General features: G+C 45.6%; 1 protein-coding gene across 1 annotated transcript in view; it reads right to left on the bottom strand.

Moving 5' to 3' along the window:
* UGDH (UDP-glucose 6-dehydrogenase) overlaps window positions 1-17,418 on the bottom strand; it is a 72,139-nt gene extending 54,721 nt beyond the window's left edge. The window contains exons 1-2 of the mRNA XM_085642244.1: window positions 16,947-17,418; window positions 5,964-6,136 (exon numbers count right to left, since the gene is read on the bottom strand). Of these exons, the coding sequence (XP_085498370.1) occupies window positions 5,964-6,125 (162 nt within the window). The 5' untranslated portion in view covers window positions 6,126-6,136; window positions 16,947-17,418. The remainder of the gene's footprint in view (window positions 1-5,963; window positions 6,137-16,946) is intronic.
* Window positions 17,419-17,711: the final 293 nt, after the last annotated feature.

Here is a 17,711-nt window from a genome sequence, read left to right as displayed (position 1 = left end):
CATTTGATTCCCGAGGAAAGACTTCTAAGCCCTGCTCACTAGGCACAGCAGTAATCAGTGTCTGCACTAGAGTATCTTTATAAATGATAGATACCTTTGTGTGGAAAGTACAGACAGAGATCACTCTTTTTCATGCGGTTAAAACTGTGGTTATCCTCTATGTGGAAAATTGCATGCTCATAGTCAGAACTGCAGTTAGGCCCCGATTTAGAGTTTGGTGGATATGGGACAACCTCCAAAAATTGTCAATTGCGCAGTCTGTCCTACATAGTGTACAAGCATGCGTATTTTTAGATATGTATTCACACTAAACAGCCAGCAAATTCTGGAGATTGCCCCACATCTGCAAATCTCTAAATAAGCCCCTAAATATCAGCAAAATGTTTAACGCTTAGGAGACCTACTGCAATCATACAGGCCAAGTAATGGGTAATAAAAAAAAATGTAAACACCTCAACATGATCAACTGTAGCATGAAGATGTGTAAAGAACAACACTTTGTATTAAACATGTAAAAGACTGAACAAGTGATTCCTGCAATTACTTGGAAGGATCTTTTACAAGCTCAGGCTCTAGGTCAAAGCCTGTAGAATTTTGAAGTATTTGCACAATTGTTGGCATCCATCTCATATTTGCGCTTACATCTTTGGTTAGGGTAGTGTCATTTAGAATGATTCATATCAAATGGTTTATTTTGTATTTTCATCAGAATAGGATTGCTCAAGTTCTAACTATTTTCCATGCACCACAAATAGATAAGCATGCACTTCAAAGGTATTTTTTTTTTTTGCACATGTACTTTAATAAAATTCTAATAATTGTGAGGTGTAAAAACGACCCAACCATACCACTATTTAAAGGTGTTTCCTGTATGCAATTTGGTAATATAAAATATAAAACCAAAACGCTTTGTGTCCTTATGTTTCCGCTCAAGAACTTTTACAGGTTTTGACTTTGCATGTGTACTTTGGGAATGCTTTAAGTTTCCAAAATAAAGAAACAGGCCATTCAACTTTGAGAACACCGATGCATTTAAATATTCTGGCTAAACGTTACCATTTGCTCCATTTTCGTTTATTTCCTCCCAAAAGTGTATTAAAAGGTGCATTATGTGCGCTCATTAATATAGCGCCCGAGCTGCAAACGTTTTATGGAGCAGCCCATCATTCCTGCAGGAAATAGGGTGACTTTTCCAGGCCGACCCCAAGGGACTCCGATAGTTTTTGAAAATGCACGTTTAGTAGCCTTTAATTACCAAATGCCATACATTCCTGTTAACTCAAATGCAGGTTGCCTAGGGCATAGACGTTCCCATCATCTGGACGGCTTGTTTTCAACAGTAGAAATGAGAGAAACAAATACGGACTGAAAGATCATGAAGGTGGCCTGTCTAACAATAATACTTTTCTGAGGCCAAAATTAGTACGGTTTTAACAATGCTTAGGCCAACATCGTTTGCAAAGTTTAGATGATACACGTCTACACTGCTCCCACACTCTATCCTGCTCCCTGAGCCCTTCTCAATAAATGACAGGGCAGGCTAGACAACAGCTGTGAAGGCCAAACAGGCTAGACAACAGCTGTGAAGGCCAAACACCTCTTTCCTCTCTTGCTGCATCTTGCCTGCCTCACCAGAAGTCAGGCACGCACCCGCATGTAAGATGGCCGCCTCCTTGACAATTAGGCTTCCATTGGAAATGGAGGCCTTTCCTGGTGGATTTGCTGGTCATAGCTGTCACTAGACCCTTACTCGGCACGTCTGACCGCCATTTTACTTACATTTTGCTTAAGATGTATGACTAGTTTGCAAATGCAACCCTCCAAATCCAATGGAAAATTCAGGTTGGGCTAATATTCCGGCCGACGGACATTCATAACTGGGTGTAAAGCTGTGTTATCAATTAATAATGTTCTTTAAGGTTGGTATAATGTTCAATAAATACTCTGCCGCTATTATCACGCTTTTAATTTGCACTTCCGCTTTAAGCTACGCGGTCTAGTGCTGGAGGGAGTCTCAGCTGCTGCACAGCAGAGCTGATTGGGTCGTTGGGCGGTTGGGCGGAAGAGGACTGCCTTATTAGGACGCTGAAGCCGACGCGCAGCGGACAGATTGAGAGGTGCGTTAAGACTCTCAGGTGGTCCTTGTGTGTGCGCTCTGTATTTTTCAACTGTTGCCGCATTTTACATGTTTTTAACTATTGTTTGAAACACTTTATGCCAGCATTTGCACTGTAGGCACTCTGCCGCTATTATCACGCTTTTAATTTGCACTTCCGCTTTAAGCTACGCGGTCTAGTGCTGGAGGGAGTCTCAGCTGCTGCACAGCAGAGCTGATTGGGTGGTTGGGCGGAAGAGGACTGCCTTATTAGGACGCTGAAGCCGACGCGCAGCGGACAGATTGAGAGGTGCGTTAAGACTCTCAGGTGGTCCTTGTGTGTGCGCTCTGTATTTTTCAACTGTTGCCGCATTTTACATGTTTTTAACTATTGTTTGAAACACTTTATGCCAGCATTTGCACTGTAGGCACTCTGCCGCTATTATCACGCTTTTAATTTGCACTTCCGCTTTAAGCTACGCGGTCTAGTGCTGGAGGGAGTCTCAGCTGCTGCACAGCAGAGCTGATTGGGTGGTTGGGCGGAAGAGGACTGCCTTATTAGGACGCTGGAGCCGACGCGCAGCGGACGCGCGCGCGCCGCGGGCGCGCCGAAGGCGCGCCTAAGGCAAGCCCGTCTGCGCCCGTCCGCGCCCTGCCGGGACCAGGGGCCACAAACCCTGGCCCACACCTCCTGTATTCAGCGAATGCTCTGTTGTCCTTTGCTACTGGCAAGTACGCCTTAAACCCCCTCACCCGCTCAATACTAAAAGCCGAAAATCTCTTAAGGAACCCGGGGACAGCTTCTGAACCTCCAGATGGTCTCCCTATCCATCTCCCGTCCAAAACAGGGAACCCGTTAGGTCTGTCTGTGGCAGTTCTGAACACCAGATCCCTGCAAAAACACCATCTGGAGATCTTTACTCTGCTGCAGGAGGGGGATATTGATATTCTTTCCCTGACAGAAACCTGGTTGGGGGACGCATCAGCCCCTGACATCATTTCGTCCCTTCCAGGAAACTTCGACGCTATCTGGCACAACAGGCAAGATGGCAGAAGAGGGGGAGGGGTGGCTACTCTTTTTAAATCGAATCTCTCGGCTACCATGTTAATATCTGAAAGTTTCGATAACTCTGACATTTTAGGAATTAAGTTCTCCCTCAATTCCTCTTGTTTCACACTCCTGACAGTCTATCGCCCCCCGGATGCAGCACCTGGCTTTTGTGATCACCTTGGTGAAATCTTGTCAGACCTTAGCACCCGTTATCAAAAGCTCATGGTCGTAGGTGATTTCAACTTTCATTGGGAAAATTTCCCACGAGAGCCACAAGCTAATCTAATTGATCTGACAATGTGAAATCTAGGACTTTGTCAATTGGTGACCCGCCCCACTCACATCAAGGGGCACACCCTTGATCTGGTTTGGTCATCTAGCCAGCAAGTTAGGCTTATTAACATCCTGCCGTGTGCCTGGTCCGACCATTTTCTAATCACTTGCTGGGTCCCCTTGGATAGCCCTCCCACTCAACCTCGTGTGGAATGGAGGAGAGTGCGAAGCTGGCATAAGATCCAGTCGGGAAACCTCATTGATACCCTCCGGAGAACAGCTCCCTGCAGGCCAGAGAGAGGTTATACCAATATCGACACAGCCAGCCTGACCATTAGTAATACCCTCCAATCAGCTATTGACCATCTAGCTCCAGAACGTCGGGAAAGAGTTAAGCCCAAACGTAAGGGGGCTCCTTGGTTCAATGAAGGTCTGCGGGTAAAAAGGCAGAGTTTGCGGAAAGTGGAGAGACAGTGGAGGAAAACCTACAACTCCACTGATCTGATCCTCTATAAAGCAGCTCTGACCCTATATAAGAAATCCATCATCTCGAGGAAAGCCGAATACTATGAGGCTCGGATCATAGACGCCCCTAATAAACAGAAGGAAACCTTTAAGATCCTAAAGGAACTAAGTAAAAAAGGTGATGTCAACTCAATCTCAATCCCTTTCAATGTCAATACCCTGCAGACCTTCTTTCTGCAGAAAGTGACAGATATCCTCTGTGAGATCAACAGATCCCCTGTTGCTTTAAGTTCCGCGGAACTGGCGTTGCCCTCCCCCTCGCCAGCTCACTTCCTTACAGACTTCCCCCCTCTGGACTCCGAAGCTTTGGCCTTTTTAATCAATAAGACCAAATCTGGTTCACCGGCCGATCCCGGTCCTCCGAGGATCTTCCAGATGGCCCTTCCAGCCTTGGATTGTCAGATCCTTTCACTTCTAAATAATTCCCTGGCCATAGGCCAGGTACCATCTAATCTGAAAGAAGCTAGAGTTATTCCCCTACTGAAAAAGCCTGGAGCGGATAAGGCTGAGCTGAAAAATTACTGGCCTATTTCGCAACTTCCTTTTTTAGCTAAGGTTATGGAGCAGCATGTTCTGAAAACTTTATCCGGCTTCCTCGAAAACTCAGAGCTTCTCCATCCCCGCCAGGCTGGCTTCAGAGCCCACCATAGCACGGAGCTAGTTATGTTGTCTGTTCTCGACGACCTCAGATTAAAGGCTGACAACAGAGCCCTGAGCGCCCTGATACTTTTAGATCTCTCTGCGGCTTTCGACGCGGTTAACCATTCCATTCTACTGACTCGATTGGCGGATTTGGGATTTAGGGGTGCTGTCTATAACTGGCTAAAGTCCTTTTTATCGGGACGGTCGCAAAGGGTTCAACTCGGCAGCTACTCCTCAATCAGGGGAGATATCCCCTGTGGCGTGCCCCAGGGTTCGGCTTTGTCCCCTCTGCTCTTCAATATATATCTGCAGCCCTTAGTAACTGCACTATCCAAATTGGACTGCCGAGTGTTCAACTATGCAGATGACACTCAATTCATCCTGAGCATTGACAACTCGGCCCAAGCTCAAGAAACTGTTCAAAATATCCTACGATTTACCACGAACTGGATGACTGTTAATTCTCTGAAAATTAACCCTGACAAGACAGAGGTCCTCGTCATTCCAGCAAAAAACAACTTCTGGAGTGGCCTGTTTTGGCCCAAAGAACTTGGGGCCCCCCCATGTCCGTCACCAGTCGTGAAAAGTCTGGGAATTAAAATCGATTCGGAACTTTCCTTGAGTCATCAGGTCCACTCAGTAGTGGGCACCTGCACCGGCGTCCTGAGACAACTGACGAAACTGGCCCCTCTCTTATCAGTTTCCTCTTTAAATTCAATAGTCTCAGCCACTGTGTTATCGCGCCTTGATTATGGTAATGCACTCTATTTAGGACTCCCTTTGAAACTGATGAACCGCCTACAGGTTGTGTAGAATGACGCCGCCAGGCTGATTTTTAACCTTCCTAGGAGGACCCATGCCTCCCCTTTGCTGCACAAATTACATTGGCTGCCCGTCAGACAGCGTGTAAAATTCAAGGGCCTGTGCATCGCCCATTAAACTCTTTACGGCCATGCCCCTGGCTACATTCGGGATCGCCTAGCTAAATACGTGCCAGGGCGCGTACTTCGCTCTACAGAGGCCTTCCAGCTAGCCTGCCCTCGGAGTAATCTGGCCACCAAGGGTGGCCGAGCTTTCTCAGTTGTTCTGCCACGTCTTTGGAACCAATTACCTGACTCTTTGCGTAAAGAAACGGGTCTGTTTCCTTTCCGAAAGCTGTTAAAAACCCTGCTATTTGAAGATACTCCTTAGCTGTGCTCGCTACAAGGATTGTCCGTACCCTCTCTGATGCAATCTCCTTCTGTCAAGCGCTAAGAGACCTGCCGGTATATATGCGCTATATAAATAAACAAACATAAACATAAACATTATGCAAAACATATTAAACTGTTACAAAACTCACAATCATGGTGGATGCCTGACGGTGGACACTCTTACCTCATAAATAGGAAGTGTATCGGAGTTCCAGGCATTGATTCTGGCTTCATTCACGTCCACAACTGTCACCTTTATCCCTGGACACATCTGTGCAATAACACTACACGTTGGCCCGCCAACGTAGCCTGCGCCAATACAGCAGATCTTCTTAATTTCAAACATGATTAGTTAGTCTGGAAAGGGAAACAGGAAACTGTTATTACATTTCTGATGACAATGTAACAACCCACTCACAAAGATGCCAACGTGAAGAATATAAATCATCTGAGAAAGGCACCAATTTAACGATAAATGTCCATACACGGCATGCAAAATTACGCTAAACGATTTTGAAAAGCTCACAGAAAGCAACTAATGAGAATTGAACACATATTTGTGCTAGTTAAAGTCCTGTTTGTGAAATGCACCAGATAAATACTTTGAGAGTGACAAATATTTCTATAGCAAAAGAAAAATGCCTAGACATTCACCATAATATGAAACTTTTTTGGTGTTAGTCACCTTTGGAATTTCATTACCTTCTATAAATGGATGACACAACTACCTGACACTGACAGCTCCAAACTGGGCAAAAACGGTCTGTGATACTGGTGAACATTGGTGAGACGCTTTTTTTAGGTGACAATGCTATCTGTAAAGAGGCACTACTGAATGCCGCTGTTCTACATCCCTGCTACCAGCTGATTAAGAAAAATGCAGAGCTCCTCATTATTAAATATTTGGCTCCAACATCTGCCTGTGGCAAAATGTAGTGATGAAAGCTCTGGACAAAGAGCTGTATAGAGAGTAATACCGTAGTAGATCCTACTAAATTAAGAGGAGGGGAAATGAGGTACCCCCAAAACCTTTCAACAATTTAGGGGCCTGAGTTGTATGCACTGGCGTTTTGTGAAGCTCAAGATTCTCATTTCTGTTTTTTTCTGTCAGAAAGTACTAAAATACACAATATTCAAGTGTGCATGCTAAGTAAGACATTAGGTCAGATACCTCAATATCAAATTAGCAGTGCTAGCATGTAACGCCATTGTAACAAACCTCTCAGAAAGGCAGCATGCTAGAGTGGCAGGGACCTTATTCCAATTTCCACAGGAATGGAGCTCTAACAGAGAACACTAAACCTTTTCTGCTTATCCGCACAAGGAGAAGAACATGAACACACTGATGATGGAGGCCACAGATTTATCGCGAATATTAGTGCAAATATCTTGACAACGAATTCTAGTCCAAGGCTGTAATGGGCATGATGTGCTAGACAACTTCATTAAATTCTACTCGAGCCTCCTCTTGTAACTATGGAGCTGGAATTATGGTCCCAGTGGCAATCCCTTGTGACCTTGAGAGATACAGCATTCAGGACCTATTGCAGGCACTGCAGCAAATGTATTTCTGCTGTAGATGTGCAGGCCGCACCTAACCCTGGGGACCAGTGGAACACTGTGCAATGCAGCAGAGACACGAGTCAGGCACACATGGATACAGATTGCCTGCAGAGTGATTTAGTAAGTAAGGGTATACATAAAAGAGTGAAGGAATGATCATACTGGGGACAGCAAGAGTTTGACGGTAAAGTGGGCATCCATGGGGCTACTTATTGGTGGGGTTCGGCTTGTGAACTGGAGAAAAGTGATAAATAAGCTTTTAGATCCTTCCTAAAAAAATGAAATGCAGAGGCAAGTTGTGGGGCAAGAGTGAGTTAGGTATAGGCCAGTATCAGCACTTATAGGAAGGGCGTATGTATTTTCCACTATTCAATTAGCACACCTAATAGATGGCTAGACTGGTGCCCCACAATTCTATGGCTTCCCATAATCTAGTAAAACAAAATTATAGCAACAGTCATTCTAAGGGAATAGATAAGGAAAACAAAGAATATTAAAAATAGGTCCCTGTTGATCTAGGGCTCCAGGACTAGATTGGCATCTAAACAAAGGATGTGTTTTTTTTTTTTTTTTTTTTTAAACACTGGTTCATGAACGCTCCCATTACCCTAAGGCACACATGATGTTATGTTATGTTATTTTTATTTGTACCGCGCACAGCTGCCCCAGCAAAGGGGCGTCCTGGCGCTTTGAGAAGGTGAACACAACACAGCACTAAAAGCGGACAAAAGGAGACGAGACACAACAGATAAACTAAACAAATAAAAAGGTCTTGATAGCCCGTCTAAACTGAAGGAGCTCATTGATGGCCCGGATTTGTGGAGGAAGAGAATTCCACCAACTCGCTGCCAGGACTCGAAAGGAGCGGCCACCAATTCTGCTCAACTTAAAACGCGGGACCACTGCTAAATTCTGGCCTAGCGATCTAAGAGTGCGAGAGGGGCCTTGGGGATCAGCAATTTCTCCAAGATTTGTGGGGGAGTACCCTTTAGGATTTTAAATGCAAAGCAGAGAACGTTAAATCTAATCCTCTGCTGCACAGGGAGCCAGTGGAGAGAGCGCAGAGTATTGGACACCGAGCATCGCCTAGGCAGACCTGTCACCAGTCGGGCCGCAGCGTTTTGAACCCGCTGGAGCCGCAGAAATTCTGACTGGTTTATCCCCGCAAGTAGGGAGCTGGCATAGTCCAGCCTGGACAGCACTGATGCTTGGACCACCAGCTGTCTTGTGGGTGCATCAAAGAATTTGAGGTGCATCAAAGAATTTGAGGATGGGTCGAAGTCCTCTGATGATGCCATAGCAAGAAGCCGCCACCTTCTTGGTATGACAGATGAAACTCAGAGAAGGATCAAGCCACACCCCCAAGTTTTTTATCTCTGCCGCTGGGAGGGGAGTCACACCCAACTCCGAAGGCCACCATTTGTCATCCCACAAAGCCACCTGTTTACCAACCACCATAATCTCCGTCTTCTTGGTGTTTAACTGGAGACAGTTGGAATTCATCCAGTTAGCCACTTCCCGCAGACCATCACAGAACCTGGGAGCCTCCAGGTCTGAGTCCCCACTCAGTGTGACCGCCAGCTGCGTGTCATCTGCGTAAGAGACCATGGTCAGGCCCCACCGCTTGACGACCGCAGTCAACGGTCTCACATACAGATTGAAAAGGGTGGGACTCAGTGAAGACCCCTGTGGGACTCCCTGGTCTAGCGGGTAGGATGACGACTTACCGGGCGGGATTGCCACCTGGAATGACCTATCTGTAAGGAAGGAACGAAACCAGTGCAAGGCGGAGCCAGAAACGCCCACCTCCTCAAGACACCGAATCAGAATCCCGTGCGAGACCGTGTCGAAGGCGGCACTAAGATCTAATAACAGTAGTGCCGCCGTCCGACCGGAATCCAGCACGGAACGCAGATGCTCGACCATCGAGAGAAGGGCCGTCTCCGTGCTGTGACCCGCACGGAACCCGTTCTGGGTAGGGTCGAGAATGTTAAGCCTACCAAGATGGTCTGTAAGAGTGGCATTCACATGGGCCTCCGCTATTTTCGTGGCCCAAGGGAGAAGGGAGATAGGGCGGTAGCTTTCAGGTTTAAGGGGGTTAAGGGTTGCCTTCTTCAGAATTGGCGTGACTACTGCCTGCTTCCATCTAACGGGAACCACTCCAGAAGAGAGAGACAGGTTGATCAAGGACAGCACCGGGGTACGGCAAACCGGTGCCAGGGTCTTGAGTTGGGCCGGTTTCAGCGGGTCTGCCGGAGATCCAGACTTGATTTTGGCGCTGAGAAAGTCAAACACCTCCAGAGATAGGGGGGGTAAGATGGAAAGACATTCCCCCTCACCTAAGGTGCGACCAACCTGCTCTAGCATCAGGGAACCCGTTGGGAAAGTGCGATAGATGGCTTGCACTTTTTCATGGAAAAAAGAGGCCAAACCCTCACAATGTGAGTCCGAGCATATTTCCACTGCAGTTGCTCTCTTTGCCATCAAGTCCTTTAATACTTTAAAAATAAGTTTCGATGGATTGGCAGAGTTCTGAAACTGTTGAGCATAAAAGGAAGCGCGAGTTTGACACACTGCCCTGTGATAAATCTTGACCTTGGCCAGATAACATATTTTCAGATCTGGGTCGTACGACTTCCTCCATAATCTTTCGGCCTGTCTACAGGCCCTCTTAAGAGATGCCAAGGAAGTGTCATACCAAGGGCTCGGCTCCTTCCGGTGACACTTGGACCAACACATAGGAATCAGAGAATCGAGGGCACCAGATATCCACTCACAGAAAGAGTCGTATCCACAATCGACCTCGGTGAGCGGACCTAAAGGAACCTTCTCGAGCTGATGGTAAAAATCCTCCAGTCTTAATTTGTTCCAGTGTCGTTTAAGAACAAGTCTATCCTGAGATAGAAAAGGAGAGTCAGACAAAGAGCATGCCGTTTTCACCAGCATGTGGTCTGTCCAGACCAACTGGGAGGAACCAAGAACTCTGAGTCCTTCTAAATTTGTGAAGAACGGGTCAAGAATATGACCACCTTTATGTGTGGGGAAAGTAATCATCTGCGAGAGCTGTAAAGCCTCAAGATCCGCCAGAAAGCTCCTAATAGAGGGTAAAGAAGGGCAGTCCAAATGGAGATTAAGATCTCCCACAACATTAAAATGTGCGCATCCTAGTGCCTCTATGCTAATATACTCAGGAAGAGCAGCCCTAAAAACAGAGTCACAGCTCGGAGGCCGGTAAATTAATAGCCCAGAGAAGGTAAACTGGTAAGACTCATTAAATTCACCTATCCGACATTCTATACTACTCGTGCACAGCGAGTATCCCATGTATGAAGTATGAAGCAAAGACACCATTTTTTTTTTTTAAGTGTTAGGTCATAAGTTTAAATACAGAATTTGGCCCTAAACAAAAAGATCAGTTGCATAAGAAGTCCAATATAAAAGTTAAATAATCACAAGGTAAGAATCAACCACAAACTTTGCAGACCATACCTGCCAGAGTCGTTATTTGCAATCTAGTAGTAGGCCATGCCCATAATTTCACCCGACATTTGTAATAAACTATGATAAAATGGATAACAGTGTCAAAGTAAGCATCATTAACTCTGTAAGGCGCTCCCACAACCTAAATAGTATGGCACAAACGTAATGGGCCAATGAGCCAACACTCGATATAAGCCAACAAGGGCAGGTGTAACTCACGGTGTATAAGGGACACTACAGTAAAAGCATACTAGGCTCTGGTAAAAAAACAACTTTAGGCTGAGCATCCAGGTTAAGATCGAATCCTAGCCATCAACACGTTCAATTTGATTGCACCCATACCTAGATTTTAGCAGCATTTAGACCCTAGCATTGTTATTTAAGTTTTTTCAGGTCTACATTTAAATTATGTTCTTTCCATAAGGCAATTACAAGTTGAGTAATATTGAACTCATCGGATAATTATCGAAAGTCTTACATATCTCAACTTTCATTGAATTTCGGCAGGTCAGACCCGACAAAATTTACCAGGATAAAAGTATAGAATGTTTACTGTAACATGTGCATTTTGGTGTATTAAATACCAAACTCTGCATGGGATTCCCAAGGAACTTGTAATGGGTGCCATTTATCACACCCGATAAATAATGAACCCAGAGGTACAAACACCTATATTTGTAATCAGACCCTAAATCACTGGGTGTGGGGTGAAGTTCCACTATGAAACTGAAAATATGAGAGACCTGTACAGATTACCATAAAATAGCCGGCAAAGCCTGATACTTGCCTTCGTCTTCTTCGAAGGGGGGAAAGACCACTGGTGGCTCTGTAATGTCAACAAGGATTCAAAAAGACCCACATCCCTTACCAGTTATATGGACATAGTAAGACGGATCATCCCGTTACATTACCTAATAAATCTCTCAAACAGCCTCAATGGTGTCTTGGGTACTTTGACACCTTTACTGCTCTATATGTAAGAAATGTCTTGAAATGCTGGATATGAAAACAAATTACTTCAATGCCTACTGTTAATGAATATGTGAGAGGTACAAATTAGTTACAGAAACATTTAACACTTTCAATTACATTAATATGAACCACTCAGGATTGTGCTTACTAAGTTACGGCTTGGTTGGATTTTTTCGTTTGATGAGCGAAAGCCATCACAATAGGAAGATTTTCATGTGAAGTGGTTGATATTAAAAACAGAACGATTCTATGAGACACAGAAACTAATGCTGCATCCAGACAAAAGAACTTCTGGCACAGGAAAACATCTCTATGAACTAAACAGGTCACAAGAGGCAAAGCGTACAGGTGAATCGATGTCATAGTGTACAGCGCATGATCAGTGGAGTGCCACGAATGTCATCGGGCCAAGGACCTGCTATTTGCAATGCTTTGATCAGAGACACGGCCAGGTTCCAAGGCAAGGTATTGTTCTTTGCAAATTAAACTAAGGCCTACAGAGTTAATATCCTGGAGTGAATTAAATCAAACAAGCAATTAACGGACTCACCCAGAGGGATCATGGAAGTGGCAAGTAAGATTCATTTAAGCCAAGTGCAAAGGAAGACTTCACTGTTGGCAAGCAGAGAGACAAAACATAAGGAAGGATTTAACCTGTCATTTTGAAAAGGGTCTACTGTGACCTCGGTACAAATCATGATGGAGTAAAGCTCCAGGAAGATGTAGATGGACTGGATAAAGTATTGAGGAAACATAGGCAGCTCGTTAAAGGTTAGAATAAGACATTCTGAGAACAAAGAGGCATAGGTTTAAACATGCAGACATGCAATAGATATGGGAGGGAGGAAATCTGACAAACATTTAATATATCCGGCTGATTCGACGAAAGGAGGAGGGTGTTTTATGTAGTGCACAAATGTCTTCGTGAGACCAAGCAAGAATATTTCAGTGCAGGTGTTTTTATTACATAAGTTTAGGAGATCAGAATTGTCAGTTGTATCACAGGAGATTTTCACAGAAACCGTCAAACTGAAGACAAGGCCTTCCAGCAAGAGAGATGGATGCAAACTCAGTAGATGCTCAAAAAGACCCAGGATGGGCACAAAGGAGTAATTTGCAAGGTAACATCAGCGCCAGAGACTAAGTCTGCTTTGTAATTTTGCAACCAAGAAACTGGCTACTAAATGGGTCTGATAGATTTCATTATCAACATAGATCTCCTTATCTATTGGACCATCATGACAGCTTTGTGAGCCAAATAACAGTTATGCGACCTGTAACTGCTGTTCAATAAACTCTGCTGCAAAAGATTTGAAAATAGACCCCCCATGCACGCAAAGGTACACATTAATAATTTACCTGTACGCGATAATACAGAGCAAGCTATCCGGGAATGGTAACATGAATAAAGTTACAAGCAGTGCGATAATGAAAAAAGAGTTGCTATTTAAAAAGAATCTAAAGAAAACGTATTGCTCAAAATTATAGATTATGCTCATTTACCTTTCTACATTTTTCTTCTGAAAATAGTCAAGTTTATATATTATATACTGGGGATATAGTACACCTAATAGCTTGCTTCTCTGGACTAATAAAGAGTCCAGGTACCACTTGTTAACAGCAAACAATCGAGGACGCTATATGAGATACCCTATGATGATTTAACATGCAATTTGATTTTGTATTGTAATCGGACTGTTTGCAAAAATGTTATGTTATATCGATTTGTATAGTGCACTTATCACCCAAGAGGGTATACAGGCATAGGGCAGGTGTGTGGTCCCCAAGGTGCTTATACAAAAATCCATGTCTTCAGCTTCTGATGGAACTCAAGAAGCAAGGAGGGGGCTCTGATGTGTTGAGGGAAGTCGTTCCAAGTCTTGGTTGAGATGTAAGAGAATGAGTGACCTCTAGTTTTGCTTTTGCGGATGCAGAGAATGTTTGCGAGTGAGGCATGGTGTAGGTGTCTGGTGAGGTGATGAAAGTGTATGCGGCTGTTCAGGTATTCGGGTCCTGTGTTGTGTAGGTCTTTGTATGAGTGCGTGAGAAGTTTGAATTGGCTGCACTTCTGAGTGAGTAGCCACTGAAGGTTCCAAAGGTGTTGAGTGATGTGGGTGCGGTATGGTAGGACGAATATGAGTCTTGTAGCGGTGTTCTGTACGGTCTGTGTAGGAGTTGTTTGGAGATTCTGGCGAAGAGAGTATTGCCGTAGTCCAGCCTGCTGGTGATGAATGCTTGCATGTCGGTCCATCTGGTGTTCTGAAGCAACCATTTGAAGAAGATTTTTCGCAGCATGCATAGGATGTGGAAGCAGGAGGTGCACACTGCCTTGAGTTGAGCCCTCATGTCTAGGATTATCCATAGATTTCTTGCCTGGTCTGTGGGAGTGGGTCCTAGCTCCAACAGCCACTAGGTGGAGTTCCATGTGGAGGTCTTGTTCTAGTACTTGCGCCTTGTCAAAGATGAGCTGCAGGCAGTTGTTTTGCATCCAATCTGCTACCATGGTCTTTCAGTTAGTGGACTTGGTTCTGGCAGTGGTTGCTTTGTCTGTCAGGGAGAGGGTGAGTTGGTTGTCATTAGCATAGGAGATGACAGTGATGTCTTGTGATCTGATGAGATTGGTCAGCGGTGTCATGTGTATGTTGACAAGGGTGACCCCAAGGGAAAATTCCTGTGGGACTGCGCATATCAATTTCTTGGTGTCTGATGTGAAGGGTGGTAATCTGACCCTTTGGGTCATTAACGTGAGGGAGGAACAGATCCGCCTGAGAGCACATCGTTGTATGCCAATCTCAAGGATTCTTCTGATCAAAGTGCTATGGGAGACAGTGCTGACAGCTGCAAATGATTTCGAGCAGGGTGAGGGCCAATGTTTCTCCTCAGTCCAGGATGATTTGAATGTCATCGCTGGCAACGAGGAGTGCCGTTTCGGACAGGTGTTTTTTCTGAATCCTGATGAGTGTTGCCTAGAAGATGGTGAAGCTTGAGGTGGCTTATGAGTTGCTTGTTGCCTTCGTAATCACTTTGGCTGGAAAAGGAAGCAAGGAGATGGGTCATATGTTGCTGAGTTGATTCAGGTTGGATGTGGGACACTTGACAAGGGCGTGGATTTCTGCAAGTTTCCATTCATCCAGGAAAATGGTAGACATGATTGAAGTGTTGATGACGGTGGTCAGGGATGTACGGATTGGTGATATTCCCAGGCTGAAGATGCGATGGGGGCATGGGTCTGTTGGGGCCACAGAGTGGATGGTCCGCATGAATGATGCCCTGTCACTTCTGGTGTGGGTTGTCCATTTGGTCAGGTGGCTGTCTTGTTTGGTGGTGGTTAGGTTATCAAGGAGTACTCTGCAGTTGGGTCGGTATGGAAAGTTGCTGTAGATGTTTGTGATTTTGCTGTAGAAGAACCTGGATAGACTTGTATACAGACTGTGAAGGTTCTTTACAATGAATACGCTAAATTAATAGTGAAGTATGAGAGTTTATGCAACCAGATAAAGTAGCTTCTACAAGAATAAACATTTAGTTGAAAATGAAAAACAAAAGCAGTAGTATAGTGTGGATATGGCCTGATCTGGGACTCGGTAAACCCTAATTATCAAAACTATGCCCTAGAAGTCCCAGTTCTTCCCTCGTACATTTTTACAGACAGCTGCCTTTTGTGTGTCAAACACCAGAAAGACACAACTACTGAAAAGGGTGTGCATACACGGTTTATTGATTGTGCTGGGAAGAGTTTAACCCCAGTCAAATTATAGATTCAGCATTGTCCTTGAGTTAACGCGGACGTGCACGATACAATTGTGTGCATACACATCCCTATCTCCCCTATTAAATATGGTCTTCCTCTAGCTACACTACAAAGACACTAATATCCTTCTAAAAACTTAAACTCCTGTTCTTATTAGATCTTTTTTTGTTGACTTATTTCTTCGTCATGTTCTTTTTAGGCGTTCTGCCACTCTGTGCTTAACGTCCTGACATGCTAAGTCAAGAGGTTAAAAAAATTAAGTGATGCCCCATCGGTGTATAAGAATGAAATAACTATATGTACAGTACTCCAGCGCTCACACTTTACGCCTCAAAGTGTGTTCGTCCCACCTGGAGCTCTCTCGATCTTAGCCACCCTCAAGGCCCCCGCTGACTGATTCAAACTTTCATCCTGGAAGAAACATTTATATCTGTTAAATCGTTGGCTTGTGGTCCATAAAGCGTCAAACCTCACTCGGATGGATAATTGATATCAAGAACCATGATTCCGCCCCCTGTGTGTTGTAATTGTGGTGTAACCCTGCTCCCCTGTGGACCGCTTGACATTCTTAGACTTCCTCAGAGGGAGAGTACCTGCGGCTCTCAGGAACAAGCCGGTACTATGGCACAGGGTATCTGCACTCCTGTTTTCCATCTCCAGCACTGTCATGGCGTCTGAGCCTCCCAGTGAAATGGAGCTATGGGACTGTCAGCTCCCTAGGAAACTTCCCCGCCCCTTGTAGACTCACCTGGCATCAGTTACAAAAGACCCGTATTCCCTGGGAATAAAAGAACCCTTTGTGGGCTGACGGGCACGGAGTAACTCGAAATGACGAACGCACTGTGAGGATGTTAGGATGCATTATTTTTTTAAAAGGTCCTCGCCGGGTGGCGAAAAGGGGCAGTGTGGCTGGGGCGAGAGGATTTGCTACAATGCAGACCAAAGAAAAGCATCCCAGCACTACTCCCAACACAAACACGTTGAAGAGAGTGGTTTTAGATCGGAGCACGTTACCACTCTATATTTAAGCACATCAACGTAGGCCATTTTAATACAGTCAGCCAGCCATATAAAATACTTTAATGGCACTGCTAGGGGTATTCTCGGGACACTTGGAAGTAGGGAACGAATGCGCGCAACTGCCCCGCTGATAACCACCGAACATCTCCAGCGTGATACATCTTCAAATTCGAGCTGCAAAGCCTGGGCATCAGGAAAATCCAATGAAAAGCACCCAAGATCCAGAAAAAATGGGAGCATGCTTTCTCAATCAAACACACTTCCTGATTACTTGAGACTGGCATACCGTTAATTGTATCTGCTCCGTCCACTGATAAAGAATCGACCCCCCCCCCCAAGTGATGAAGGAAGCGAAGAGCAGCAGAGTCGGGACAGTCTCACCTCGGGGGTGTGCGGGACGGCAGGCAGGCAGTGATGATGCTGCAGAGCGGCGGCCGGAGTCTGTGTGGAGGGGAGAGAGCGCTCCCGCAGCGCCTCTTATGAGGTACCCGTCCCTCCCCTGCTGGAGGCGGCGCCCCTGCCCCCTCCGCAGACACACCAGAGCCCCGCAGGAGCCGAGGAATGAGGGCGAGCGGCCAGGCCCGGCCTCTGCACACGTCAGCCGGCCCTTCAGAGATGAATGGGGGAGCGGGCCTAGGCTGGCACTCGCAGGAAGGAAGGGCGGAGTCAGGGGCGGAGCCGCGGCTGCAGTGTCCCCAGGGGACTGGGAAGCTCCGTGGCCGAACGACTCTTCCCCAGCCCGTGACGTAGGGTCCGGGGAAGCCTTACTAAGCGCCGGGGTGAGGCCGGCTGCACCCCAACTCGTCGCGCATATGGTGCGCTATGCTGTCGGAAAGATTTAAGTTTAACCTTTGACCTCCATTGATGATGACGAAAGGAGTGGGTGGGACAGACTAGTTAGTCACTCTGTAGCTAGCTGCTAAACACGGATGATGAACTCTCTGTTTTGTGAGGACAACATTTATTAAACAGAATGTTCCCATAGCGTGATTGCTTGGAGAGCCTCGTCTCCGCCTAGTTGTTTCATGATGTTTTTTTACGCTTTATACCGAATGAGTGTTATTTATCCCTGACAAGAAAGCGCTTCTTTTGACGCACGTAGATGAGACTAATAGATTTACTTAGCTGCCAAACTTTCCCGTCTCA

The sequence above is a fragment of the Triturus cristatus genome, chromosome 2_2 (genome assembly GCF_964204655.1).
Source record: "Triturus cristatus chromosome 2_2, aTriCri1.1, whole genome shotgun sequence".
Taxonomy (NCBI): domain Eukaryota; kingdom Metazoa; phylum Chordata; class Amphibia; order Caudata; family Salamandridae; genus Triturus; species Triturus cristatus.
This window is presented reverse-complemented; position numbering and strand designations above follow the sequence as displayed.